Source organism: Dysidea avara, chromosome 8 (genome assembly GCF_963678975.1).
Source record: "Dysidea avara chromosome 8, odDysAvar1.4, whole genome shotgun sequence".
NCBI classification, from domain to species: domain Eukaryota; kingdom Metazoa; phylum Porifera; class Demospongiae; order Dictyoceratida; family Dysideidae; genus Dysidea; species Dysidea avara.
Window position 1 is genome coordinate 10,122,328 of NC_089279.1, and position 26,676 is coordinate 10,149,003.

Below are 26,676 nucleotides of genomic sequence, written 5' to 3' on the forward strand. Positions count from 1 at the left end.
TAAATAACCATGCTTTTCGTAAACAACCATGCTTTTGTAAATAACAATGCTTTCATAAATAACCATGCTTTTCGTAAACAACCACGCTTTTCGTAAATAACCATGATTTTGTAAATAGCCATGCATACTCTACAGTTATTTGTAAATAATCATGAAACGTACGTAAATAACCATGAAAAACACAATGTCTAAAAAATGGAGTTTTGACACAAATGGCACCCCATAATCGGTAGTGTATTACTAATTATTTTATAGAATAGTGTTAATCGTGATGACTGACGGCGTTGTTGTAATGTAGGTATACTAAGAGAGGACAATAATGACGTAACACTATTTCTGGAGTAATCTGATAAAATCCATCGAGCAGCTCTTCTTTGCACCTTTTCTAACTTATAAATGTCAGTGTTATAATACGGATCCCAAACTGGGGCGGCATATTCCATAATTGGTCGAACCAATGTTAAATACGCTGTTCTTTTAGTATCAGATGGGCAGTTGTTTAGGTTTCGTTTAATAAAATTTAGCACTTTGGTTGCTCTGTTACTTACTGTTTGTATATGTGATGACCATGACATAGTGTTATCAATCGCTACACCTAAGTATGTATGGCACTTCTTTATATCGACATTATGACCTGATAAGGTATACGTATATTGTATGGGGTTCAGGGAACGAGTACACCTCAGCACAGCACATTTCTCAACATTTATTTTCATTTGCCATTTGTGAGTCCATTCACATATTTTATGTAAGTCTTCCTGTAACTGCTTTGAATCTTGCGATGTTGTAACAGTCTTGTAAATAACACAGTCATCAGCAAACAATCGAACTGAAGATGTAATGTTTTCAATGGCACACTGCAGCTGGCACACTGTTTTCAATGGCACAATGGCACACTGTTTTCAATGGCACACTGTTTTCAATGGCGCAATGGCACAATGGCACGCTGTTTTCAATGGCACAATTGCTCAATGGCACAATGGCACACTACATTAAGCTGAGATAGCTACTGAACACCACTAGCTCTGATGGGGCCCGAAAACCCGCGAAAACATCAGCTCTCGCCTTTTAGAGCCTTGTACACGGAATTCAAAAAGCACGCACGATCATGAAAGCATCGATCCACGTGAATACATGCCTTAATTATATAGCTACCTCTTCCGGTGTGGTCCGTAAAATAGACCTGCTAAACACCTAGCTTGCTAAGCAGGAACTTCCGGTCCGACGGTCCGGTCCGGTCCGTAAAATAGACACTCCCGATCCCTAGTGATATATGTGCGGGGAAACACGAAACTCTGGGAAACACATATCACTGTGACACCGGCACTCCCGGACCACACAAGTACAAGAATTCCCCTCGGAATCCCCCTTTACGTCGTATATGATAGTCACATGGCATGACTAGGCTACGTAGTTATACGTGGCCAGTGAATCATGTCTGACCAAGTGTTGATTAAAGTTGTTGATGAGCTTTATACTTATGGTGGATTTACATTGTGCTCAGACGCACTTTTTCAGCTGGAAACGCTGATAAATCATGCTGAAAATCACCTAATACCGAAGCTTTGTAAAGTTGCAGATGAGCTGGACGAACACCATTTCAATTCAGCCGTTGCAAAAATTACAGGAGGATCCGTAGGAGTCGGTGGAACCGTAGCAGGTACATGCATCTTTGTTGACACGTGCACATCGTTGCATAATGCTAAGACGTGTTTAAGGGAGCAAGCAACTAGTGTTCTGCGATACAGCAGTGCATTTTGTATATCTATTTATTTATTATTACTGAGCAGCCAGCACTGCTGATGCACTCAGGAAAAAAAATCACACATACACATTACTACAATAATTAGAAACGTTAACTGAGAAAGAGTAAGTCATTGAAATCAATTAGGAATTGTGGCAACGGGTTCCAGTCTTGAGCTGTTGTGGAGAAAAAACTTTTTTGGTAAGCTGTAGTAGATGTTGTAGGGAGTATGAAATGGTACTGATGATATTGCCTGGTTTCTCTGGTCATTGGAAGATAATTGGATGGAATAGATAAGGGAATTTGGTTGTGAAGTATCACGTATTGCCATCAATAAACTGGTCGATACGATACTATATCACGATAGCTACCATAATAAAGTGGTCATGGCTAGTTATGATTGGCATATTAGCTAATAGTTGTAACAATATCCAATTTATCTGTTCCTTAAAGAACCAACACTGATTCTACATTCACTGTGTATACAATTTTTCTTTATTCAGTGAATGCTGCTAAACTACAGTAATCAAGACTCACGGTAGTGAGTCGCGCGGCCAAGAAACTACAAAGCCCACGCCCAATTAAAAGACGCGCGGCCACTACTGTGAGTTATTTACGTGTAGGGCCGGTTTTGCAATATTAGTTCTAAATTACGCAACATCTCTCAATAGATTTGTATTGCGTTACGTGATAAAAAATCTTTAGGAGTCGTTATCATCATCATCATAGTTTTCTTGCGACCTCGCTAAAATAAAAAAGTAACCATCGCAAAATAAAAAATAGGCGTATTTCACTTTATTTCTCTACCTTATGTTACAACTACTGTCACGTTATACCAGTCAACCAGTCAACATAGCCGTGTTTGTATAGTCCATCTAGCACTGACATTATCCAATCCTGGTTTGCATATACGCGTATTTTCTTCAATCAACCTCTAATCCCTACAATAACTTTTAAAGACACGACGTGGACACAAACTCTAATGCCTGATAAACAAGTTGTGACAGCGTGCTGAACCGTAAGTTCCCTAGGGATGGCGTTTTAAGCAGAAATCTTTTAAATTCCATTTAGTACCACACCCCATGCGAACGTTTATAAATCGCCAGTTGTCTTATGGTTTGAAGAACAAAATCACTAGCGAAGGTGCTTTAAGCATACTCTTCAATTCTCTATTTACATGTAATTTTTAATAGATTAACCACAAAGGCCGATAAGGTGAATACAAAAGGTAACAAGCCTTTAGGGGTTACCACCTCTATGTAGTGTTTACCATGTAGCTTGTGTTGTGGCTTTCATTAAGTATTATGCACACACAAATGGTGCAACAAAATTTTGTAATGGATTGCTCGAATGTGGTTGGTGGTGTTGTGGCTCGAATGTGGTTCGTGGTTTGCCAGTGACCATGTATGAGTTGGGGTTGGTCCACACAACTTACACAATATTCAAATTTCATGATGGCCATGATAATTTCTTGCCATATGGTAAACATACAACGATGTGTAACAATGTTAATTAACATCACATCAAGACTTGATTAAAAATAGTTCCAACAATAGTGATGATTTCTTGTATGTCAGCATGACGATACTGAGACCTGTAAAAGAATAAGCAGGAACTGAAGTTAACCTTAAATTAAACACTCATGCAACTGACCTGGAACATCGGTCGCAACACCAAAAACACTTGTTTCGATATCTGATGACACAATCCAGCAGGCACTGAATTAAAAGAGAATGTACAAAAAATCAATATGCCGGGCTGTGTCAATAATAGCATGGATAATCAAAATGAACAAAAATTATATCCCAGGCTAAGTGAATGAATAACATAACTGTTGGGTAAGCATGTTAAACCAGAACATTAGGACATTAGTCAAACCAGAACATTAGGACATTAGTCAAACAAAAGTACGCTATCACAACTTGGTCATAATACAATGTTTGTACCACTGGACTTCACACTGGTTGCCCAAAAATTGTGCCATTCCGGGACAACAGCATAATATTATGAAACAAATAGTTACTACAACACAGAAGGCTTACTGTTGCACTGTCTACACTGATATACCATAATTTAAAAACATAACAGGTGGGCATTAAATACAATACACTTAATATCTGGGTACTAGGAAAAAAATCACTAACATCACAACATGTAAACTGACCTGGAAATTAACACCCTTGATGCCACTACATATACAGTCTACACTGGATACTTGTTCGAACCCATCAACACTATGCCTGATACATCTGAGTAGACTGACCTGCAAATTCACATCACTAGTATACAGTGATAATTGATAACTGCAAAAACAACAATTGCAATAATACAATTCTTCTGTACGTCAACTGACCTGAAATTCATGACACTCAATACCGAGACCTGTAAAAGAATAAGCAGGCACTGAAGTCAACCTTAAATTAAACACACATGCAAACTGACCTGGAACATCGGTCGCAACACCAAAGACATTTGTTTCGATATCTGACGAAACAATCCAGCAGGCACTGAATTAAAAAGAGAATGTGCAAAAAATCAATATGCCAGGCTGTACCAATAAAGGATGAATAATCAAAATGAACTAAAAATATATATCCCATATGCAGGTTAAGTGAGTAACATAACTGTTGGGTAAGCATGTAAACCAGAACATTTGGTCATTAGTCAAACAAAAGTACGCTATCACAAACTGGTCACTGATAATTGATAACTACAAAAAGAACAATTGCAATAATACAATTCCTCTGAATGTCAACTGACCTGAAATTCATGACACCTGTATCTTTGTTCCTGCATGGTCTCAACCTACATATGTACCATGATCACATTCAACTGCTAGTGGATAAACCAGTATGACCAGATGGCCTGCAAAAACCAACAAGCAGGTGTTAAATACAATACACATACCTAAAGCCTGGAATATGAAAAATATTATATAAGCATTATTCCACACTGATATAGTAATAGATTATAGGATGTTGTGGAACTTGCCTAAACGTGTAAACTTGAACATGAGGACAACTGCATAATCTGGACACTTGGAATTGTCCAATACCTGATGAACCGCAAGTAGGTACTAATGACATTCACTTCAACATTTTATCCCAGCTGGGTGAATCTCTTGTAACTGAGTAAAAAGGTGTTTATTTTCCACCTGCAACCAAAGTTCTACTTTTCTGTGGTTGGGTGTACATAAACTGACCTGGAAAATCAGTATGCCATAGGGGTATGGAAATGGTTCCTTTCCTTCTGTTGTGACATTACTTACAGCTGACTGGTAAATGATCATCGATGTCCCCATGGACCCCAACAATGAGTATACCAATAACTTCACAAGTTGGAATGAATTTCCTTTCAACATGTGGTGGAATGAATTTCCTTTCAACATCTGGTGGACAGGTCCAAAAACCCTATCGCACAAACACGGTGAATCAGTGTGTGGCGATGTGACACGTTGCACAAACTTCACTCCTCGTTTCGTTAGCATTCAAGACCGGCATATATCATAGAGTCCCTCAGTATTCTTGCCGGACTCTTACTTTTTCAAGCATTGCTCAAGCGATGTAGTTTCTCACGAGGGGCTCGAGTTTCTCAGTAAAGTCGAGCCGAATAAAGTACGCCTCACCATCCAGTTACATTCTTAAACCATTCAATTTAAAACCACGTATCATGAGTGTCCGCTTAAGGTAATTAGGGACTTTCCACGAGATTTCCCCTAAATAGATCACGTGTTAGTTGTCAATCTGGTGGATTCTGGTGGTATACATGGTTCAACAATGCGGTAAGTGTAGTATAAGCTGTCAATGAATAATTGTTTGTGCACTGCTAAGCTAAGTTATTTTTGTGTGATAAGCATGCTTGAGGAAGGGTCTGGGGGACGAGACTAATGTTTTGACAGCAGTTGATGGACAGCAGTTGATGATGGCCAGGCAAAGAACTGCGAGAAGAACTACTATGATAGTAGGGAAAAATTCCCACCCCTATAGCTCTGCCTAGGGGCATTAACTAGCATTATCTACAGCTACTGTATTATGTTGCTGATATGTACATTCAGGCCAAGAATAAAGGTGAAAGTGGTAGTAAGGCTCAATCCTATTATTCTGCTGAACAGGCAAGGGAGTCTGGGACTCTGGGGACATGTTCCCTCAGGAAAGTACAAGTACTGCAACTTTTTTGTTTTAATTGCTTCATCAAGTATAAAAATTTCAGTCAAAAGGTGATGATCGAGCTCTGGTCTTATGTACTGGTTGGAGTGGTTCACAGTAAAAACAAAGTAGTGAACGTCACTACTAATGTCTGCCACAATACTCATTATTTTTGTGTAGTGATGTTCACTACTAATTTTGTAGTGAACGTCACTACATTGACCACCAAGTAGTGACGTTCACTGCAAAAAGTAGTGAGTATTGTGGCAGAGCAATTCACTACTAAATTTTTACAGTGTTGTATCGATACTGCACTGTGACATCCTTGAGGGGTTAGTGCTGGCATTGTCCATGGCAATACTATTCCATCTCCCCGAGTCTTGATGATTGAGTCCTCCATTCCTTTCTCTGCTGCTCCAATCCTGAAGTTGTGACCACAGTCAAAAGGTGACGATCGAGGCTCTGGTCTTGCATCTATACTGTACTGCAACACCCTTGAGGGGTTAGTACCGGCATTGTCCATCGCAATACTGTTCCATCTCCCATATACAAGTCTTGATGGTTGAGTCCTCTATTCCTTTCTCTGCTGCTCTAATCCTGAAGTTGTGACCAAAATATTAAAAAATGGTTATAACATGATAAATGATTATGATGATAACAATTACAAATGTATTAATAGCTGTGTAGCAACTGTGAACTAATTAGGCACTTGCAAGTTTAATTAGGTGTCTGAAGCATTTAACATGCACAGATATGAGATATATTCATGACGTGCAGGCAGTAAAGATAAATTTACTCTAATAGAACAGTCATACTACACCGTAAATTCGTACTTCCGAATTTACGGTGTTATGAAACAATCATTATTATGTATGGATTTTACTGACTCTCCAAGATAATATTCTGCATTAATGTTAATTGCTCATTTCCAAAAAATTACCTTTTAAACCAAATGTAGAGTCTATCACTGACAAAAATGAGTGATATCCACCCCAAAAACACCTTCGCTGTAAAAAAGGCGCGCCCAAGAAACTACAAGTACCTGGAACCCAATGTAAAAAAGAAAAAAGAAAAATCAGCTTAGCTGAAATGAAAAGTAACTGGTAACTTAAAGAGCTGATATCTGAAGCGGCCAAGAATACAATTACTAAAGTTTAATCCATGCAAGAACACCTTGGCTATAAAACAGGTGTATACATGAAAGTAACTGGCAACTGAAATGGCTGATATCTGAAGCGGCCAAGAATGAATGGTCATATACAACTAATTCAAAAATTTAACACTGAACCTTTATAATTCAGCTGTGTTCTAGATTCACTCTTGCTGCATCGTAAAGTAATTTCTTTTAACTCTAATTGGCTGGTAATTTGGCCGCCTTTTTTGCTCTATTATACTGACTATTAAAAAAGGCGGCCAAATTACCAGCCAATTAGAGTTAAAAGAAATTACTTTACGATGCAGCAAGAGTGAATATAGAACACAGCTGAATTATAAAGGTTCAGTGTTAAATTTTTGAATTATAATTAGTTGTATATGACCATTCATTCTTGGCTGCTTCAGATATCAGCCATTTCAGTTGCCAGTTACTTTCATGTATACACCTGTTTTATAGCCAAGGTGTTCTTGCATGGATTAAACTTTAGTAATTGTATTCTTGGCCGCTTCAGATATCAGCTCTTTAAGTTACCAGTTACTTTTCACTTCAGCTAAGCTGATTTTTCTTTTTCTTTTTTACATTGGGTTCCAGGTACTTGTAGTTTCTTGGGTGCGCCTTTTTTACAGCGAAGGTGTTTTTGGGGTGGTAATAATATACTGATCATGATGTGACAAATAGCTACTGTGTTCTGGTATAATTTTTAGTATGGAAAACAGAGTTGCTGTTAAACATCTCTACCTGTATACCTGCCTCTATTACACCACCCAGACAATTAGCTACCACAAACATTTTAATACATGCTCCCACAAAAGTTTGTCCAGATTTTTCGCATTTTGGTGAGTTGTCAAGATGGCTAGTATATACAGCAGATTGTTTACTGCTAGTTCTTTATACTTAAAGTGTAACAGCTATTGTTTTAGAAGACCTGTATATTTTAGTCATAACACAGTAACAGCAGCACTTATAAACACGTATTTGTATGGCTTCTTGTAATGCATTTTATAGCACAGGTAGGCTTTCTGTTCGAGTATTTAGATCACTGTTACAGTAATAGAGCAATCACTAACTGCTCTACTAGAAAACTTCGATGTATTGATATTTCCTATGTACAGTATCATATCTTGATACTTATTTCCTGTATCGATATATTGCCGTATCGATATGTATTGCAGATCCCTACAAGCAGCTATGTCCAGGGGCGGATCCAGGAGCTGGGAGGGGCACAAACAGGTGTCAGTTGGTGGTAAGGTAGAGCAGATTCTCCTGTTAGTTGCTATATTTTTTAAGTTAGTAGTGATCACTTCTTAGACTAGTTTGGTTTTTGTCATTATGGCCTTAGCAAATGGTTGTGAAATCATCTAAGCTGCTTAACAGACTAAGAAAATCTTTACACACCAGCAATAAGATAATTAGTTTTAGAGGCGCTTAGGCAATGTCTATTTGAAAAGTTATTTCTCAGACCCAACTGACCCAGATTTTAATTAAGAAAAGAAAAAAAATAGATCACGTAACACTAGTGTTGCACCAATATGCATTTTTTCACACTTACCAATACCGATTATTTGCCTATTCCTGTAACCGATATGCCGATATTTACTGATATGCTTCAATTCTTCAGAATAGGGGAGGAGGAGCAGAAAATCACCTAAAGTTTATATGTATAAACTACATTTGAAATGACAATGTAATTGATTGCGTGGGCGGCCGACTTTTATAATGTTTTCTACAGTTTTGCCACTAACCCCTTTCATGAAAAAGGAAGCCAAGTAGTTGTAAAACATCTAAGCCAGCTTATCAAACAGTGTTTTTAGTGGGACTCCAGACCCTTTGTGAAGAGTGATCAACTAATTGCGTGGGTGGCCGATAGATATACACAGCCTACTGTAGCCTTGCAACCATACTTGTGCTAACAAACAAGCCAAAACAGTTACAGCAAACCACTTACTGCTACATTCACCACCTTCACCTGTTCATTGCCGTCATTAATGATTGATTGTGGGCTTTGGTTAATCTGCAAATTATTCCACTTCGTAGCCAATACCGATACTTGTATAATTAGCTAATATCGGCTGTTACCGATAATTCAACCAATTATCGGTGCAACACTACGTAACACCTAAATAATTGCTGCAAAAGATCGAGATATTCTAGTAGAACAGTCAGTTGGTACAATTTTGATTTCAAATATAATGCTAGCTATCTGTAAACATAAACCAGAGTGTTCCTCACCCCCTGGCGAAGAAAAGCTATTAATGCATCAGTGCAATGCTCATTGAACTACTAGCTATGTTTATTCGTTTTTCATTAGAAGAGACTTGATAGGTCTTCATACAACTTTAATGTGACTTACTGATCTATTATATGGCTTGTAACCAGAAATCATAAGCATGTACATAGCTATCTAAAAAGTAGACTATAGTTATAGCTAGGTAATTTTTTTTATTTTTTGCCTACTGACTGACCCATTGTATTGTAAAAATAAATTCGAGCAACAACTTTTCAAATAGGTATGGCTTTAGTACGTACGAAGGTGCTGGATAAAGGTTTGACAGTATATTGACTTTGGCGGGCTTCGGTTTCAGTTCAGTTGCAAAAAAATGGTAGATTTTCATGAGTTATATAAATAGATATTGATCTAACAAGGTATATAGTATTTTTGAAAGACATATGGCTGTGGGGGGAGGGTGGGCATCCCTCCTGGATCCGCCATTGATGTCATATGGCTTCCATGAATAAAATAATATTTATGTCTTAGGTAACTCCAATTGGTAGTCTGGCCATGGTTTCTGGTCCACCACCAGCGCAATTGCTGATTTCACCATTATTAGCGGTGCACCATTATTAGTGGTGCGCATGCATAATGACATCATAAATAGCTATACTGTGTCAGGTTTCACACGTGTAAACAAGTGAGTGATGGGTAGAGGTAAGTTTCTTATGTTTTAAACATTACCAGAGCACTTGTTGTTTGGTATTCTATAGACTTCAAAGGTATATCTGGCTAGTTTGACTTTCAAACTGGCATTCTTTATTTAGAATCACTTATGGTTTACTTTTACAGGTTTTACCATGGCTATGGTGAATTTCAAGGGAGAATCACTCAGGCTCGTACCGTAAGTTGATCTGCGACCACGGTCAAACTCTAATTCAATGGTCAAAGCCACAAAATAGCTCTTACAGTGGGTCAAGATGAGATGAAAAGTTCGAAACCCACTATTGAAAACTGTACATAGCTATTATCAAGTTTACAGAATCATGTATAACTCACAAGAAGTAAGGATCTCCAATAAGATGTTTCAAAGCTCCAGTAGGCATTTCACCATGATTGCAATGATTTTCTCTCCAGGCTGTTGGTAGCATGCACCAAGGTAATATTATACCAGGTTACAAGCTCAGTTTCATATTGAGAAATAAACAGACGTCAAAAGTTCAACACGGACCGCTCAAGTCACAGGTTAAAGATGATGAATGCTGCAAGTCAAGGGTCAAGGTGAAATTTTCCCCTCTCAAGACTTTGACTACGGTCACAGATCTACCTGCAGCATGTGCCGACATGACACCCCTTGAATTTTAGTGTCTACAATCACAGCACTAATGAATGGTTGTGCCATGGAATATTTATTCTCTAGTTATACCTGGTTTGTCTGTTTCATCAGTAATAATGATGTAATGGCCAAATCTGCCCACCTGCATGTTTGTTTGAATCAGACTATGACCTCCAGTTTCAGTTTGAAACTGGATCCATGGTGGCTCTAGCAATGGGATACTACAATGAACATTCCACAATGGTAGGGGGGATCATTTATAAAAGTTGTTTTTTTGGATTGCGGACCCTACCATACATTGTACACCAGGGTGCTGACTATCTGTAACTTCTCTACTGTATAGCTCACTTCTATTTAGTGTTAAATAATACCAGTTATTCAATGGTACAAGTACACGAAAAAAATTGGAATTTTCAACTAGAGTAGGGACCATAGCACATCGATAAAAAGTATTGAAACAAGTTGGAGTAGTCCATGATATTAAATCACTGTAAAACAATAAGAAGTGTTATATCCCTACTGTGCTCAAGATACCATAACGGAAATGCACAGTAGGGATATAACACTTCTTATTGTTTTACAGTGATTTAATATCATTATTATTATTATTATTTTATTATTATTAAATACAGAGAAAAAGGCATTATGCCTGTGAGTCCTGCTCATTACAATAAACAATTACATTAAGAATAAAAGTTATCAATCAAAATTTTAAAGTTGTCAGTAGAATTAGACGACACTACATAATCATGGACTACTCCAACTTGTTTCAGTACTTTTTATCGATGTACTATGGTCCCTACTCTAGTTGAAAATTCCAAATTTTTTCGTGTACTTGTTTGTTAACTTTTTTGTAAATAATTTTTATTATGACTGGTGAACCCACGCATACCGCATCTGAAAAGGCACCGCGCGCCCCAGCTTATATCAATTATCGTGTGAAAAGTGAAGTATCCATTACGCTTCGTTGTCAGCTATGTTCAACCCGTTACACAGCATTTCGAATCAAGAACTTTTCGAAAAGCGGCTCCACAATCCACGAATACCAAAAGAAAGAAGTCGTGCCGCGCGCCCCAATCATATTAATTATCGTTGAAAAGTGAAGTATCCATTACGCTTCGCTGTCGGCTATGTTCAACCCATTACACAGCAGTACGAATCAAGAACTGTTTGATAAGCACCTCCGCATATCAAAATAGCCACGATGAAAAATACGGATGATTTCCGTTTCGAAGGGAAGCCATCACGTGCTCGCGCCAAATCGACACCTTTCCCTGTCAGCAAAGATGAATGGGACACAAAGGAGGACACTGGTAAGTCCATGAAGAATGCATTGTACGTACTGCAGTATGCCAAAAGGCACCTGTCGGGCTGAAGCGACGTCGAACAGTGAAAAAAAATTATTTTATTTATTTATTTTTTATCCCGGGCTTGATGGACTGCCCTGGCCTACCACCCCCAGCACATAAATGGCCTGTGCTGGACAAACCGGGACTTTCTTAGTCCACGGCAAACTGAGACTCTGCCCGAATTAGCTCCACAATTGGGGGAGTCTTAACATAGTGACCGATGGATGAGCGGGCTCCGCGGATGCATTGTATGGAGGACCGCAAGAGAGAAAAAGATAGACAGCACCTTAACCACCCCATGACAACAGAGTAATCATCGCCCCACTTATTTGAAAGTTGATGAGCCAAACGTTGATAAAAAATAGAAGCCTCATGAGCCAGACCACCAGAGGCAGACATTACCTGGGGGGTATGCTCCTCCTCACGAATTCTCTGAGCATACGCGCGTTTCTTAATGTTCTCGTGCCTCCGATAACAGGAGGCCAGTGATGAGGACGCATTAGAAGCAGCCAGAGGGTTGAACACCCGCACATCCACAAAACATCTTTCACTTCTTCCACCCCAAAAACCATTCATGGCGATGTCAAGATGGGCACCATCTTGGATATTGGCAGAAGCAGGGTAGTCCTGCTGTGAAACCGGCTGGAGCTCTGGTTCAACAGCTACCTGAGAGCATACTTCAGTCAACAGGGTAACAGTTAGATCTCTGATCTCATTGTGGCGGATAGAAGGTAAGCCACCCTTGGGACAGGATAAAGCATGCTCCACTGAAAAGGAAGTCCCACATGCACAGTGAGCAGGAGTCCGCTGAGGAGACCACCCATAACGTAGTGCCACGGCATCGTGAAACGCGGACTTATGCAGTGCAAAGCCATGTTCCTGTAGGGGCCGGGTGGTAAGCCAGTTGGAGGCCCCTTTGGCTGAGGCTAGATCTAAAGCGCATTGAAAGGAGGGATCTAAGTGGGTACGCAAACTGGAAGATCTATCCGAATAGTTGGAAGATTTGGAATTGCGGATTGTGGACTTGCGAGATAGCTGTTCTGTTTTAATAATAGCCGAATTGGTACCCCGGTCCAGAATGAATTGTGAAAGAGGCTCAGTAATGTGACACGAGGCTGAATACTCCTCAGCTGCAATAAGAGTTGGGTTTATGATACCCAAACCACCATATCGAGGTGGAAGGGCAAATAATTTACGGATTGTGTCATTTGGTGGAGAGCATCCCATCAAAGTAGGGATAAGTACCAGCCGGATGTTGTCCTCAAGGGGTTGTAAAGCCTCTGATATGTTTGGAGTAGTGCGACAAAGGTAGAGCCAATGGCTTGACAAGCCTTGAGTGAGAGCGGAATAAGCAACATGCGGCTGAACTTGTGCGAACTTGGCAAGCCGTGTAATCTCTGCTGACCAACCAACAACCTTGTCCCTCACAAATTCCTGGACATAAGCGTTTGAACCAATGGCAGCCCCAAGGTAGGAACAGCCCGCGGAAGTAATTTGAACATCAATATCTGAGAACAGAGTAGTAGCAATTGAATGGAACCTTTCCTTAGAAACTAACCAAGTTTTAGGAGCATTCACAAAATAGCCAAAAGCAGGTCCCTTAATACAGAGCTGGTTCCACCAGATGAGCAAGTCCTGTATACTTCCACAAGCACAAGCATCATCAGCATACCAGACCTGGTCCACTGTCCCATGAAGTTGATTGATTAAAGGCACTGTAGCAAGGGCATACATAGGCATAGCTAGTGGGTCTCCCTGTGTAGTACCCTCCTCTGATAAAATAACCTCCCCAGAAACAAGCAAAGAGGCTGGAGACCTATAAATATTGATCAGAATAGTGGAAAGTGGCGGGCACAGTTGTCTGATGTTGTGTAGAGCCACCAAATGGTTCAGCGAGTTAAAGGCATTGGAGGCATCCACCAGCAACACAGCCTCAGTGCTTCCTTCCTCAAAAACCCTTCGGACAACATGAACCGCAGCCTCCACCCCAGAAAGTTGCCCTGCACAAAGTTGGTGTGAACCAGCTGCCTCCTGAATGTCATCCCGCAGGATGACCAGCACAGCCTTAGCAACAATACGTCTCATAACCTCACACACACCAATAGGCCGCACCCCAGGATTTTTATCCAAAGCAATGAGGCGACACACCAAAAAAGGCGAGAGGAAATCTGGGAAGAGGAAAACAGTACATAAACGATGAGCAAATGAGGACATTGCAACACACAATTCACCTGAAGCAGAGTGAAATGAGGTACAAAGTCGATGCCAACCACAACAGTGAAAAAATCAAGCCCGTAGCCTTATCCGTTATCGAGTTACGCTTGTCTGAAGGCATCAGTCAGTCAGTCAGTTACTCAGTCAGTAGAAAATTCCGTTGAATAAATTTCTTTTTAAATTCTGTAGCAACTTGTTGAAAGCGTTTCGGGTCGATCTGAAAGCTTGTTTGGGCTTAGTTTTACCTCACCAACACTGCCTCATCATCGTAAGGGAAAATTGAGGCTGATTTTTGGGTGATATTATTTCGTGGACCACGCCTACTCCTTTGTGGTCCCTACTATACAGTTACTATCGTACTGTATGATATTGAGTCTTTTTAGGACAACATTCACCACATCTCTCCAATGTTGTTTAGTACCATGGAAAGGCCTAGAATTCATCAATTCTTCAAACAAAAGCCTTTTGGGTTGTCAGTCATCACTCTTTCTCAAATATGACCTAGCTATCTCATACGTCTCTCTCTCAATACACACTTTAAACCACCAGCCATTCTAACAATCCATCAGTTGATATGTGTGCAGTCCATTGTTGATGCCTATAGGTACTCCTAAAATACATCCTACACAACGATTATGAAATATCATACTTCTAATTGTTGTATCTGGCAAGCCTTGACTGCCCAGCACTCTGAACCATATACAGTAATGTGGCCAATACTACTGCCTTGTACACAGCACATTTAACAACAGTAGATAAGCAACTGATGGACAACCAAAGGTACTTGCTGCTTTTGCAATTCTGATTTTGATATCACTATCCATTTCACTATCATTAGATATAGTACTACCAAGGTAGGGAAACTCCATCACCATTTCCACAGATTGTTCACACACTGGTACACCATCCACAAAACTTGACTCATTTCCTATCTTCATACTTTTAGTTTTAACTAAACTAACTGTAAGACCCCAACTACTATAGCTACACTACCAAAAGACTGAGCCTGAATGTATTCGCTAGTGTTATTTGTTGCTACTGCTGCAGCAGTTTTTGTACTGCTACTCTATCTTCACATTGACTACACAGAGAGGAATACATATGTGTGTTCCATATGCACACAAAAGTTTGTAGCTATGGCTACAAATAATGTCAGTTTTTTTAGCTAGCTAGATAGTGATAGTAACTACTTACATTGCTGGTTAATTCAGTAATTCTCTGCATGCAACTTGTTCTTGTAATTCTTCTGAACTGTAAGAGGCACTTAACACTCATAGGGGCAGAGGGGTGCAATAGGTAGTACATATATAAAACAGTGGCTTTTTTGGGGGGGGGGTTGCAGCTCTCCAGCAGCTAACGTTGTTTCATGTTTTAGGACTAAAAATTTCATGTAGAGTAGTGTTTCACGATTATACTTTTTTAAGTGGATTACATTGATCAAGAATTTATATATATATATATATATAAGGATAAGTCAACAGTCATGAGTAGTTAAGCTATTATGGACCTAAAGAATTGCATACATACACAAGACCATGCGCAGGTTAAGTGTTCCCATATATATAATTGTACAGTGCTCTAGATGTTAGCTATGCTCAGCAACTACGGAAGATGCTCAATAGTGAAAGTGTGGTGATTCTTCTATTAGATTATTTAACTGACTGCTCTATAGAGTATCTCAATCTTGTATATAATGATCACCCTTTATCATATCATATTCATCCACTATAGCATATCAACAGTGTCTACTCAAAGAATAGAATCACTCATCTGAAGTTATTTACTAAATTGCTTACATTATTATAGACTCATTAATCAATTCATTGTAGCTAGCTAACACCTGCAAATCTTTGTATATCCTTTTGTTCCTGGGTGCATCAGCTGAGCTGCCTGCCCAGTAATAAATAAAAAGTGGATACTCACCTCTAATTTGGGTCATGGATATTGCCGGACTGAAGTAGGGATTCTCAATGTTCACTAGTGTATGTTTCACTACTTTTTTTTCTATGATCAGGGGCGTAGCCAGCCAATACTTGATGGTTGGGCATAATATCAACTTAACTACACACACAAGAAACACGCTCACTTTCATGTGAGACATTATCAAAGAAAAAATATAAAAAGTGTATGCACACAAGGCCTACAGCTACCTATGCTATAGCGAAAACAATACTGTTTGCATATATGCAAACATTTACTAGCTATTATGCTATTCTATTAAGACAGGCATCCACCGACGATGGTCTTAGCTGAGCATCACGTGACATCAAACTGCTGAACCTACAAGAACCAACTATTAACTAGTTCATCACATATTTACTACAATCAACTTGCAGTATAGCTTACAGACCAACCACCACAGCGATATGTAATGCTTTTTCAAGTCAACAGGCCCCAAATGAAGGCCGGGGGTGCTAATTTATGAACTATAGTGAGTCCCATCACAGATATCAGCATGCCAAGAAAGCGTCGTCCCAGACTTAGCTATAGCAGCGAATGTACACTTTGCATGAATCTGGTGTAAACCACAAATCGGTTAATCAGTACAAATTGTGCACGTGACACTTTATAATTACTTGACCTTTTCTCCATTTCCAGCTCCCCTGCCATTATTTTTATCTAGAAGAGTGCGTTTTCCCGTTTCTTTCATCAGCAGTAAGTTTAGTCTGGCGCCGCCCGCCCCTTCGCATAAAGTAAGGGTCTGGTGAAATACAGATACAAAATCATTTCTAGCGCCCAGATTCGGCGCTAGCCAATTAGTGCATGCCAATGACGTTCACACAGAAATCGCCTTGGCAACACAATGCTTTTGTTCGAATTGAAGTGCAATCATCTGACGTAACAAGCAATACGTACGCTGTCTAATTGAATTCCTTTTGAAATGATTAGGTATTTGTATTTCACCAGACCCTTACTTTTTGCGAAGGGGCGGGCGGCGCCAGACTACAGTAAGTTAGACTATACGGTACTTTCCTTATCAAGAAAATATGGTTGACAAGTCCTCTGAAACGAAATCTTTTGCTGCCAGCACCATCACACTGAATCCTACTGACAATTAACACTCACTGTGACTTAGAGATACAATACCACGACTATAGTGTACCACGTCCATTTTAAATTTCGAATTTAACCTGTGCCAAGGAGCGTAGCACATGCATCTACATGAGGTGTAATCAGTATAGGGAGTTCCCAAGAGATTTTTCGCGTCATGGATCACGTGATACACCATCTATCTCGATCCCTCTTTTGAAGTCATGGTGGTTCAATAAATGAGGTACACGTTTATGCTTTACAGTATAAAGTAGGGTTGTTTTATGTGCTGCTGTGAATCCTCACGTGAATCTTAAGCTACTTGTGATAGTTGGGCAAATGCCCGCCCATGTTCACCCTAGGCTACGCCCCTGGTACTCTATGATCCCTAATCAAACTTAAAATTCTTGCATAGCCAATAGTAGTTGTGAAGGAATGGTAAGGCAGTTAATACTGCTTTATGTAATTTATACACTTCTAGGCGTAGGTGGATTTGCAGTTACAACTGGATTAGTGTTATCTCCATGTAAGTTTGTATATGACTATATGCTTTAGTGTATAATGTATAATAACAGTATTATATGTACCTATAATGTATGTGCACTACTGTGCATGGATATGTTAAAAGAAGTACTTAGCATCACAGATTATTATAAAGCAAATCTATAAGATTTTAACTACATAAAAGGTCACACTCCTATTTACACAGAATCTTCAGATAGCATAAAAGGACCGTTTTGAAAAGAATTGAGTCCGTCAAATTGTCAATGGTAATAAGAATGAAGTTTATGTAGTAGTTTGAGTAAAAGGCTTTGTCAAGAAGGATAGGACTCAGTACAGCTACAGCTTAAGATTAAATTGACTATTTTTGCTACTACCAAATTACTGATATTACTGTCTATAAACATCACAATAATATTATGAATGCATTGAACGGGTCTTTAGAACATGTATGTAATCGAACATCTTATGGTTGCTCTTTCACCAAACTTTTGCACAGTTTAGATAAGAATTTAGTGCATTACACTTGCATGGTACAGAAAAATAACTCTTATAGAGATATCCATTTACATTGTTTAAAATTAGTAATAGTTGCTAGACACAATGTTCCTGGTTGGCTACACTTGTGGCCGTACTTCTAAACCCTACTGTACAGTGGGTTATTACTGTGAGGTCTAAATTTTTGTGAAGCTGCTAAAATAGCTATCGGTAGAAATTCCTGCAATTTCAAAATTCTGCAAGACATAAATGATTTCTCTGTAATTCTACACATATCTTCAGATACTATGGCAAAAGTTACAAAACTTAAATATACAGAAGGTTGAGGTAAAGCTCTGAAATTCAGTCTGCCAAAAGATTTTTTTTTTTTTGCGAGATAACTTTGATTGCAAATCTTGCAAACAAAAAAATATTGGATCTCAAACATAACCAGCTGTACTGTACTTCAGTAATGGGTATACTAGTTATTGAAAAGCTGGAAGACTGAAGTAGAAATTTCTACACTTGCTTCATTAAATATTTTATGGTCCCTACTTGAATTTGAAATTTCTAATAATACTATGCATTTCTCCTTTTATTGATATACATGATTATGTACTAATTGCTGGTACTAGAATTACATTTAGTTCCAGTACTGTGTTTGAGAATTTGCAGAAAGGAGGTAAAATCCATGGCTGGACCTAGGCAGCATCGATCTGATTTACAGTACACTTGAATGCTTAAAAGAGTCTGCCAGGCAGTCAGGATGTTTTCTCCTTGTTCATTTGATGGATCACAGTGTGACCATGTAATACTATTGGAAATCTGTGTGAAAACTTTAAGTCAATGCAATTAGTTAATGTCATAAAAATGGATGTGTGCAGAAACTTGATTTTGTAAAATTTGGTTAAATCTATTTTATTATTCATTTAGTTACCTTAGGTGGATCTGTCCTAGTTGGTGCAGTTGCTGGAGGTGTACTGGCAGGTGTAGGAGGAGTTATTGGATTAGCAGGAACTGGAACAGTTCTTGGCACTCAGGTGGTTAAGAAAAGTCTCATTCAAAGTTTGCTGAAGAGAGCCCAAGAAGAAATTGATCAACATGTAAGATATAAAAATAAACTGGTGGAGATAATGAACAAAATCGACAAAATCTGCTATGAAATTAGTATAAGATGTAAAGACTTCGGTGCAGAAGCAGTATACAACTTGGCATGGAGGTTTTTCAACAAGGTCCAAGATGCTGCAAATATTGAAATGCTGAAAACAGCTATTTCAGTAGTCAATATTGCAAGTCAGCCATTTTGGGCTGCTGTTTTAGCTGTGGGAGTAGTAGGTACAGGAGCAATCACTTTAAACCTGTTTGAATTAGTCAATTCTGTTAAAGTGGTACACAAGAAAGAGCCTCATCCAGCAGCTGTTGAGATACGAGAAACTACAATAGTTCAGTTGAGAGAGCAGTTAACCAAGTTGAATAAAATCCACGATAAATTAAATGCTAAATGTGAATCTGACTAATTAAGCTTCTACAACTGTCTTTATTTAGCTATTTATAAACCATTTTTATAGCATGCATGCACATGCATACTGTTTCACATGTAGCACGCTGACAAAAGGAGGCTGATTATGAAAATCGTGAATACAACTGCATATTATACAACAATTCATCATTATGTGTATATTGTTAAGGCCATGATTGGTATATTGCATGCTTGTTTCTTGTCATGTAACACAGGATGAAAAGCTGCATTTCAGGTATTGGGAAATCCCCAGTAAATGTACAGAAATTCCACATTTCTGGTGTACACTTCCTGAAGTGGTATAGGGCACAATTTCCATGACATTTCCTAAACAAAAAAAACTATTAAAAACTTTCCAATGTAGAGATTCTCTCACAGATCTATGCTGTAATGAACAATATCCGCAATGACGTTTTCTGATGTCACAAAACAAAATGGCTGTGCTAGTGTGGGGACTTTGTACAGGGAGGTATTGGACAAGATAGTGTTTCCCTATGATAGCGAAAAATTTGAAAAAGGGCGAAGGCGAGGCATATAGTACATAATACAATACAAATAAGCCTAGCTGTGTCCGAATTTAAATTTTTTGGTCTGCTTTCCTTGTTGGAACATGTTTTGTATCATCATGGTATGTGTACTACTTCTCACCTTTATTATCTTGTGTTTCCAAGTGTAAAAAAACAAGACAACATTTATTTCACATACTGTGTGCTAAGGTCTCTGAAGCCCCCACACTACCACGGCTATTTTGTCACTTATGACATCAAATTTTGTCATTGTGGATATTGTCCATACCACCATTCATTTCTTGTTTCACTACTTTTTATCACTTGGATTGATGGCAGGATTGATGAAATTTCCAGACATTTCCTAATACAGGATAGATGAAGTTTAGTGACATTTCTTAAACAAAGAAAAGACCAAATTTCTATACATTTCCTGCATTCAGAATTGGTGGTGTCAAAATGCAAATTTCCTGTCTAGGAAATGTCAATAAATTTACATCTCTTGCACATTTCCTAAGCATTATATGGATGGGGACAGTATAGTGCTAAAGTGCACTATCCTCTCCACCAGTTTAGGACACATAGCATTACATGACATTTATGTGCATTTTCTAAACAACAAGAAACAGACAGCATGATAAGTATAAAAATAAACTTTCATAACCTTATCATTAGAAGTTAGACTTGTTTGTGGAAAAGCTACTAGTTATTTTATGTAAACATACATTCTTAAAATTAGAACAACTCATCTAAATGATAGTACAATGACTTATGCCACAAAAGTCTGTGAGACACTGATTTCCATATGCACCCCCATTTTTCACTGTTTGAAAGAGGCCTTGCTATGTCACAATGACACTGAGTATATTATCTGGGACATCTCTCCCAACAAGCTTTAATATAAACTGGAACCCACAATGAAACCTAATGCTGCTTGATATAGGTTTCTTATACATTTTAGTAACAGTTTAGTAAGGACAGATGCAAGTACTGTAAGTTATTATCTCATACCAAAATTAATACTGTTAAATGTTACATGTCTTAACGTTCCTGTAGTTATATGCATTCCATAGTGTGATCAAATGGGACATCCAGGGTCCCACAATGGGGACATGTAACAAGAGACAAAATCCAAGAGTGCCCTATAGAAATAAGTTTACTGCTACTAAAAAATAGAATTATTTATTAGGTCAGATACTCTAATTTTCAGTGCATTACTCTTATTATTAGTATACTATCTTCTAATATTTAGCAGGTGTCGACTTTTTTTTTGCACTTCAACACTGTGCCCTACCACACCAAGAGTCTAGAGGCCCCCTATCTAAAAATATCTTGCTACATCTATGATTGAGCATTTTTTTTCTTTTTGTAAGGAGTAGTCACTACCAATGGTGCTGTAGAACCATCTACGACTGGGATCAAAGTCAAAACAAGCAATCGATGGTTAAATTTGCAATTATCAAGAAAGCAAGAAGTCCTCAAAAGTGGTGATCAAGCTAGCTCGAAAGCAAAATGCAAATTTTAAATATGTGTTTATAGCAATCAAGCCCCTTTTTCAGGTGAAATTGATCAAAAACATTAATATCAGTCACAGATGGTTCTACAGGGCTATTGGTAATCACTATCCCTTGTTTTGTATGTGAGTGGGAAATGTAAGAGGTTTCCATTGGCTACTTAACATCAGTCCACTTCTTTACTACTACTACACTCAAACACGAGGTAACGTCACGTGCTATCATCTGAATCTGATTACATCATACACACACAATATACCACACTCCCTCCAGTTGACCACTGGTCAACTCAGGGTGATTTATCTAATTCACTATTCTTACAATAAGTCATACACTAATTAGTTCTAATAATCAGTTTATTCAGTCATCGACTTGTGGACTTGTTGTCGGGACTTTCATGCTGCTTTTCTAACAGGTCTAGCACAGTGTCATCTACTTCATCAGCCATCTCAATGCCATCAGTTCCACTTAAATTGGTTACATTTGAGTCAGATTTTGGCATCACTTCAAGAGGGTACAGACAGGATATGGGTCTGCAGAGTGTTATTGACTTTCCGTTTGTAATGACCTTGACCACTGCACCTCGTACCTGGCCATCATTACCAATAATCACACCAGTTACTCTACCCAATTTCCACAGGCTACGTGGGCAATGTTCATCATGTACTACCCACTATCGGTGATTGGGGAACTCCAACATTTGTTATAGTATGATATCTTTCCCTGAATACAAGGAGGCACTCATCCCTCCACTGTACCCAATAGTAATCTAGAGCTCTCGTAAGATGCTGTAGTCTGAAGTTGAGATCTTCAGAGCTCACAACAAAGATTTCATCATTGGCATCCGTATTAGCTCCTGAACTGTCAGGTAGAGATAAAATGCGGCGTCCAGCTAATAAATGGGACAGTGTGAGGGGTTCTGTGAGGTCTTCACTAGACAAGTATGATAGTGGCCTCGAGTTAACTATAGCTTCTACTTCAGTGAATGCAGTTAATAATTCATCATATGACAGCTTGACCCTACTGATGGTCTTCTTCAAACATCGCTCTATGGATTGTATCATTTGTTCAAAAAAACCGCCCCACCACGGTGCCTTCTCCAGGTTAAAGGACCATGTCACACTGAGATCTGTTAGGTGGGACAAAGGTCTTTGCATTGTCTAAGACCACTTGAACTGGTACCCCCCTTATAGTGGTAAAGCATTTGAAAGCTCTGAGGAAGGTCTGGGTACTCATATCAAGTACTAACTCAAGGTGAATGGCATGTGTAACGTAACATGAGAACAAATAAATCCATACCTTGCTACTGTCTGATGCTTCAGTACTGAAATGTAGAGTGGGCCAGCATAATCTACACCACAATGTGCAAGTGGTGGAGCTTCCTTTACTCTGAACTCTGGCAATGGTGGTGCTTGTACTGCTTGGTATTACAAGCCTTCAACTTTGCAACATGTTACACACCCATACAAGATCTTCCTAACAAACTGCCTATAGTACCCCAATGCTTGGTCCTGACCTCTGTCATGTGTCCTTTACTCCACCATGCCCACAGCGTGCATGAGCATGCTCCATAATCAGAGTTGCAAAATAATGCTGTTTATATAACAAAATTGGATGCTTCTTTGCAAAGGGAATAGCCGCCTTGGAAAATCTTCCACCACATCGCCACACATTGTACTTGCCTGAGAACAGTTGCAATTGGGATTTCCATGACTGGAAACGTGCATCCTTGTACAAAAATTTCTGGCAATCAACTATCCATTTCAACTCTGCTTACTCTATCTCAGTTGCAGCCACTGTCCACTCCATGACAGGCATGCTCTTCTTAACGATGGCTTGGAAGTACTGCACAAACTTCTGGACACACACTGTTACTCGTAACAACTTCTGTGATGTACTAAATCGTTTACAGTCGATTACTTCACCAATCCCACCACTCTTTGTGGCAATCAACAAACTGCATGATGGCACACATTTCATTCTTCTGGCATGGTGGTCTCTTGGCTTCTAACACCTGAAACAATACTGAGCAACCAATCTGGTCCATGCCTCCAAATCACGCTAGTTTCCAATTCCTTGGGTGAAATTCCATGGGAGGGAAGGTCAGCAGGATTGTCCCCGCCTGGACAGTGGGACCAGTGGTTGGTAGGCACAAGGCTACACTGAAATCTCTCAAACTCTATTGTGCACGAATTGCTTCCACTCCATGTCTTAACCCTTGATCCAATACAGTGCCACCATTGAGTCTGTGAAGCATTGTCCAGAGTGGACTGTCTCAAGTGCTGAGAGCACATGGGTGATAAGCTTTGCAAGGACAAGGAAAAACAATAATTCGAGCCGAGGAATGGTCTGTTTGTGTAGTGGTGACACCCTGGTTTTCGACGCTACAAACTAGCTATACAGAGTCTGTACCAATATGTAGGTAGACAACAGCAGCATGTGCCGGGAATTAGTAAAACGCGGAACACGGAATAACGGAATTGCGGAATAACGAAATAAGCAAAACTTATCTTTTGCAGATTGCACAAATAGCTATATGCTCTATAGTAATTATACTATATTTATCTTGTAACAGCTCTGCATGGTTCACCATGGCGATGGATAGAACAGCAGCTGGCGAGCATTAAATGGGACGAGCACACAACCAATCACCCTAGAACGGTCTACCTTCGCTAAACTTACTTACTTGCACTCTTGATTCAAACTTGAAGAGTTTTGAATCCATTTAAAGACACGCAACCACGACTTCCCTACTGAACTCTAGTGTGACTCTAATAAATTCGGTCGTATGCACATGAAGGGCAGCTAGTTTAACCTAAGAATAGAACTAGGTCTTAGCGTTTTGTAGCTATATCAACTAAGAAGTATAGATAAGTAAGTTTAGCGAAGGTAGATCGTTCTAGGGTGATTGGTTGTGTGTTCATCCCATTTAATGCTCACCAGCTACTGATCTATCCATTGCCGTGGCGTGCCATGCAGATCTGTTGCAAGGCGTGAATAAAGTATGACAGCTATAGAGCATGTAATTATTTGTACAATCTGCAAAAGATAAGTTTTGCTTATTTCGTTATTCCGCAATTCCGTTATTCCGCGTTTTACTAATTCCCGCATGTGCAGCGATTGAAGCATCACAGAATCCATACAAGATGCAAGGTTGTGATCTACCTGCAGAAGCAAAATAACATCTGGGAGCTGGCATGACAGTGCCATGGAACTTAAACACCAAACCTTTCCACTTCAACTCCAACTCATGAGGCAGTGGATAGGCCTGCGCCTAATACGCCGGCATAATTTTGAGAATAATAGGTCACCAATTTCGTGAGAATAATTCCGGAATAATAGGATGGTTACAAGAATAATAAAAATTATCGGACGTCCACGGGAATAATCAGTGGAATTAAGGGGCATGCTTCTTCTTGATTAGCTAGATGAACAAACTAAGCTACTAAGAATGATAAATAGCTGGCGTTGTTATTATATTTTATAATTGTAAGACTCATATGCATGAGCATAGTACAATGATTAGTTACAAATTAAATTTTGTTATACGAATGCTGGCTGAAAGGGGCTGAAGAGCCGCTAGAAGATCGACTCTAATAAAACGCTTAAATAATCTAATAGAGCAGTCAGATCGTTTTAATGTTAACAATCTGCAGACAGCATCAGGGATTTAACTGCAGGATTATCTGCAATTCTGAAACTTGTACATCTTATACCAATGCATTTCTTTAAGTCTTTCAACAAACAATGATATCATTATCCACTAAACTTAGCATGTAGTTATAGCTCTAGCTAGCTTTAAATACACTGATAATTTAAAACTCTTTAATTATTACTCCCAATAGCCATTTTAAACCTGTTGTAATGGCTATACCAATTATGTGTAAAGTTGAATGCTTTGTTTATGGCTAGCTATTAATCAATTCTGGTAAAAATACTTCTTATATTAGCATCTTGAGAACTAAGCAATTATCATGAGCTACAGAAACTAAATGAGCATTATTATGGAATAATGGGCTAGATACAAGAATAAAAAAAGAATAATAGGAGAAATTTTTGGGAAATTCTGGAAAGAATAATAGGTAAACGTTTGAGCATATTAGGCTCAGGCCTAGCAGTGAATTATCCCAGCCAATCCTGGATTTACACAGTTCCTAAAAGAAAATCTTCAATGTTATAACTATTACCACTGGAGATAAAAATCCCATCGGGTCATAAAATAGAGAAGCTACTCTGACTATGTTCCGCTTTGTGGGCTCTAGTTCATGAAGGGATCTAGCATTTTAGTAATGTAAAACTCGAAAGTGTCATTTGGTGGGTGCCAACTGATTCCCAGAACTTTCTGGCCACCTGATGTACTATCACCAGAGAGTAGCCTACTGGTGTATGTGGAGTCCTCTTCTACAACTGAGTTACTACAGCCCACATGTTGGTGACCTGCTCCCTAATCATTAGCTACAATTCTACTCTGGAGGGTTGCAGAATTTGTGACAAATTTGTGCAGGTTGAAACCACCATCTGCATGCAAAGATCTTCTTTGATAGTGCATGAAGCTGGTAAGCCTCTTCATCACTGTCTGCACCATATGTGACATCATCTACATAGATAGACTGTAAGAGTGTGTCATAGAGCTGGATAGCTGTTCTGGTGGTGGGTCACAGTTGCATTAAGAAGGAAAGGGCTTTCTGATACTCCAAAGTGAAACGCATTGGCACAATGACCAGCTAGCGAAGACTTTTCAACATTGTCCACCCACAAGAATCTGAGAGCATCTCTATCTTGTTCACAAACTGACACCATCAGGAAGGCTTTCTACACATCTGCAACTAGTGGTACCTTGTAACAACAGAACCGCAAAATAATATCAAATATGTTCTGGTTGAACTTTGGGCCAGAAAATAAGCAATCATTTAACGATGGTCCCTCTGCCCTTGCAGAGGCATCATAAACTATTCACAATTTGGTAGTTGTCTTGT

At 39.0% G+C, this 26,676-nt stretch overlaps 3 protein-coding genes across 8 annotated transcripts; 1 reads left to right on the top strand and 2 right to left on the bottom strand.

Moving 5' to 3' along the window:
• Window positions 1-1,406: 1,406 nt before the first annotated feature.
• LOC136264302 (apolipoprotein L domain-containing protein 1-like) lies at window positions 1,407-22,693 on the top strand. 2 transcript variants are annotated; one of them, XM_066059017.1, is made up of 4 exons: window positions 1,407-1,660; window positions 17,665-17,709; window positions 19,095-19,264; window positions 22,116-22,693. In XM_066059017.1, exons 1-4 carry the CDS (start codon window positions 1,435-1,437, stop codon window positions 22,119-22,121), a joined length of 447 nt encoding a protein of 148 aa, XP_065915089.1. In that variant the 5' UTR covers window positions 1,407-1,434; the 3' UTR covers window positions 22,122-22,693. The 2 variants fall into 2 exon arrangements, with proteins under 2 accessions (XP_065915089.1, XP_065915088.1); XM_066059016.1 differs by lacking the exon at window positions 22,116-22,693 and having other exon boundaries at window positions 19,095-20,051.
• LOC136264098 (uncharacterized) lies at window positions 2,325-5,902 on the bottom strand. 5 transcript variants are annotated; one of them, XM_066058784.1, is made up of 8 exons: window positions 5,209-5,902; window positions 4,947-5,154; window positions 4,187-4,898; window positions 4,098-4,126; window positions 3,909-4,047; window positions 3,398-3,462; window positions 2,552-3,338; window positions 2,325-2,489 (listed from the first exon to the last, which is right to left on the bottom strand). In XM_066058784.1, exons 3-7 carry the CDS (start codon window positions 4,214-4,216, stop codon window positions 3,263-3,265), a joined length of 339 nt encoding a protein of 112 aa, XP_065914856.1. In that variant the 5' UTR covers window positions 4,217-4,898; window positions 4,947-5,154; window positions 5,209-5,902; the 3' UTR covers window positions 2,325-2,489; window positions 2,552-3,262. The 5 variants fall into 5 exon arrangements, 2 of the variants coding, with proteins under 2 accessions (XP_065914856.1, XP_065914855.1); XR_010704957.1 differs by having other exon boundaries at window positions 2,394-2,489; window positions 4,187-4,609; window positions 4,736-4,898; window positions 4,947-5,902; XR_010704956.1 differs by having other exon boundaries at window positions 2,394-2,489; window positions 4,187-4,454; window positions 4,505-4,898; window positions 4,947-5,902.
• LOC136264755 (uncharacterized) lies at window positions 22,189-22,764 on the bottom strand. Its single transcript, XM_066059526.1, has 3 exons — window positions 22,459-22,764; window positions 22,252-22,373; window positions 22,189-22,204 (listed from the first exon to the last, which is right to left on the bottom strand). Exons 1-3 carry the CDS (start codon window positions 22,762-22,764, stop codon window positions 22,189-22,191), a joined length of 444 nt encoding a protein of 147 aa, XP_065915598.1.
• Window positions 22,765-26,676: the final 3,912 nt, after the last annotated feature.

Excerpts from the sequence above, each read along its gene's own strand:
- LOC136264302 (XM_066059016.1), top strand. The coding sequence starts at position 1,435 with ATGTCTGACCAAGTGTTGATTAAAGTTGTTGATGAGCTTTATACTTAT. Across the intron at positions 1,661-17,664 it reads AGTCGGTGGAACCGTAGCAG|GCGTAGGTGGATTTGCAGTT; the intron begins GTACATGCATCT and ends ATACACTTCTAG. Across the intron at positions 17,710-19,094 it reads TGGATTAGTGTTATCTCCAT|TTACCTTAGGTGGATCTGTC; the intron begins GTAAGTTTGTAT and ends TTATTCATTTAG.
- LOC136264755 (XM_066059526.1), bottom strand. The coding sequence starts at position 22,764 with ATGATACAATCCATAGAGCGATGTTTGAAGAAGACCATCAGTAGGGTC. Across the intron at positions 22,374-22,458 it reads GAGCTCTAGATTACTATTGG|TGGGTAGTACATGATGAACA; the intron begins GTACAGTGGAGG and ends AATCACCGATAG.
- LOC136264098 (XM_066058784.1), bottom strand. The coding sequence starts at position 4,216 with ATGTCTTTGGTGTTGCGACCGATGTTCCAG. Across the intron at positions 4,048-4,097 it reads TTGAGTGTCATGAATTTCAG|TTATCAATTATCACTGTATA; the intron begins GTCAGTTGACGT and ends TTGTTTTTGCAG. Across the intron at positions 3,339-3,397 it reads TGTTGCGACCGATGTTCCAG|GTCTCAGTATCGTCATGCTG; the intron begins GTCAGTTGCATG and ends ATTCTTTTACAG.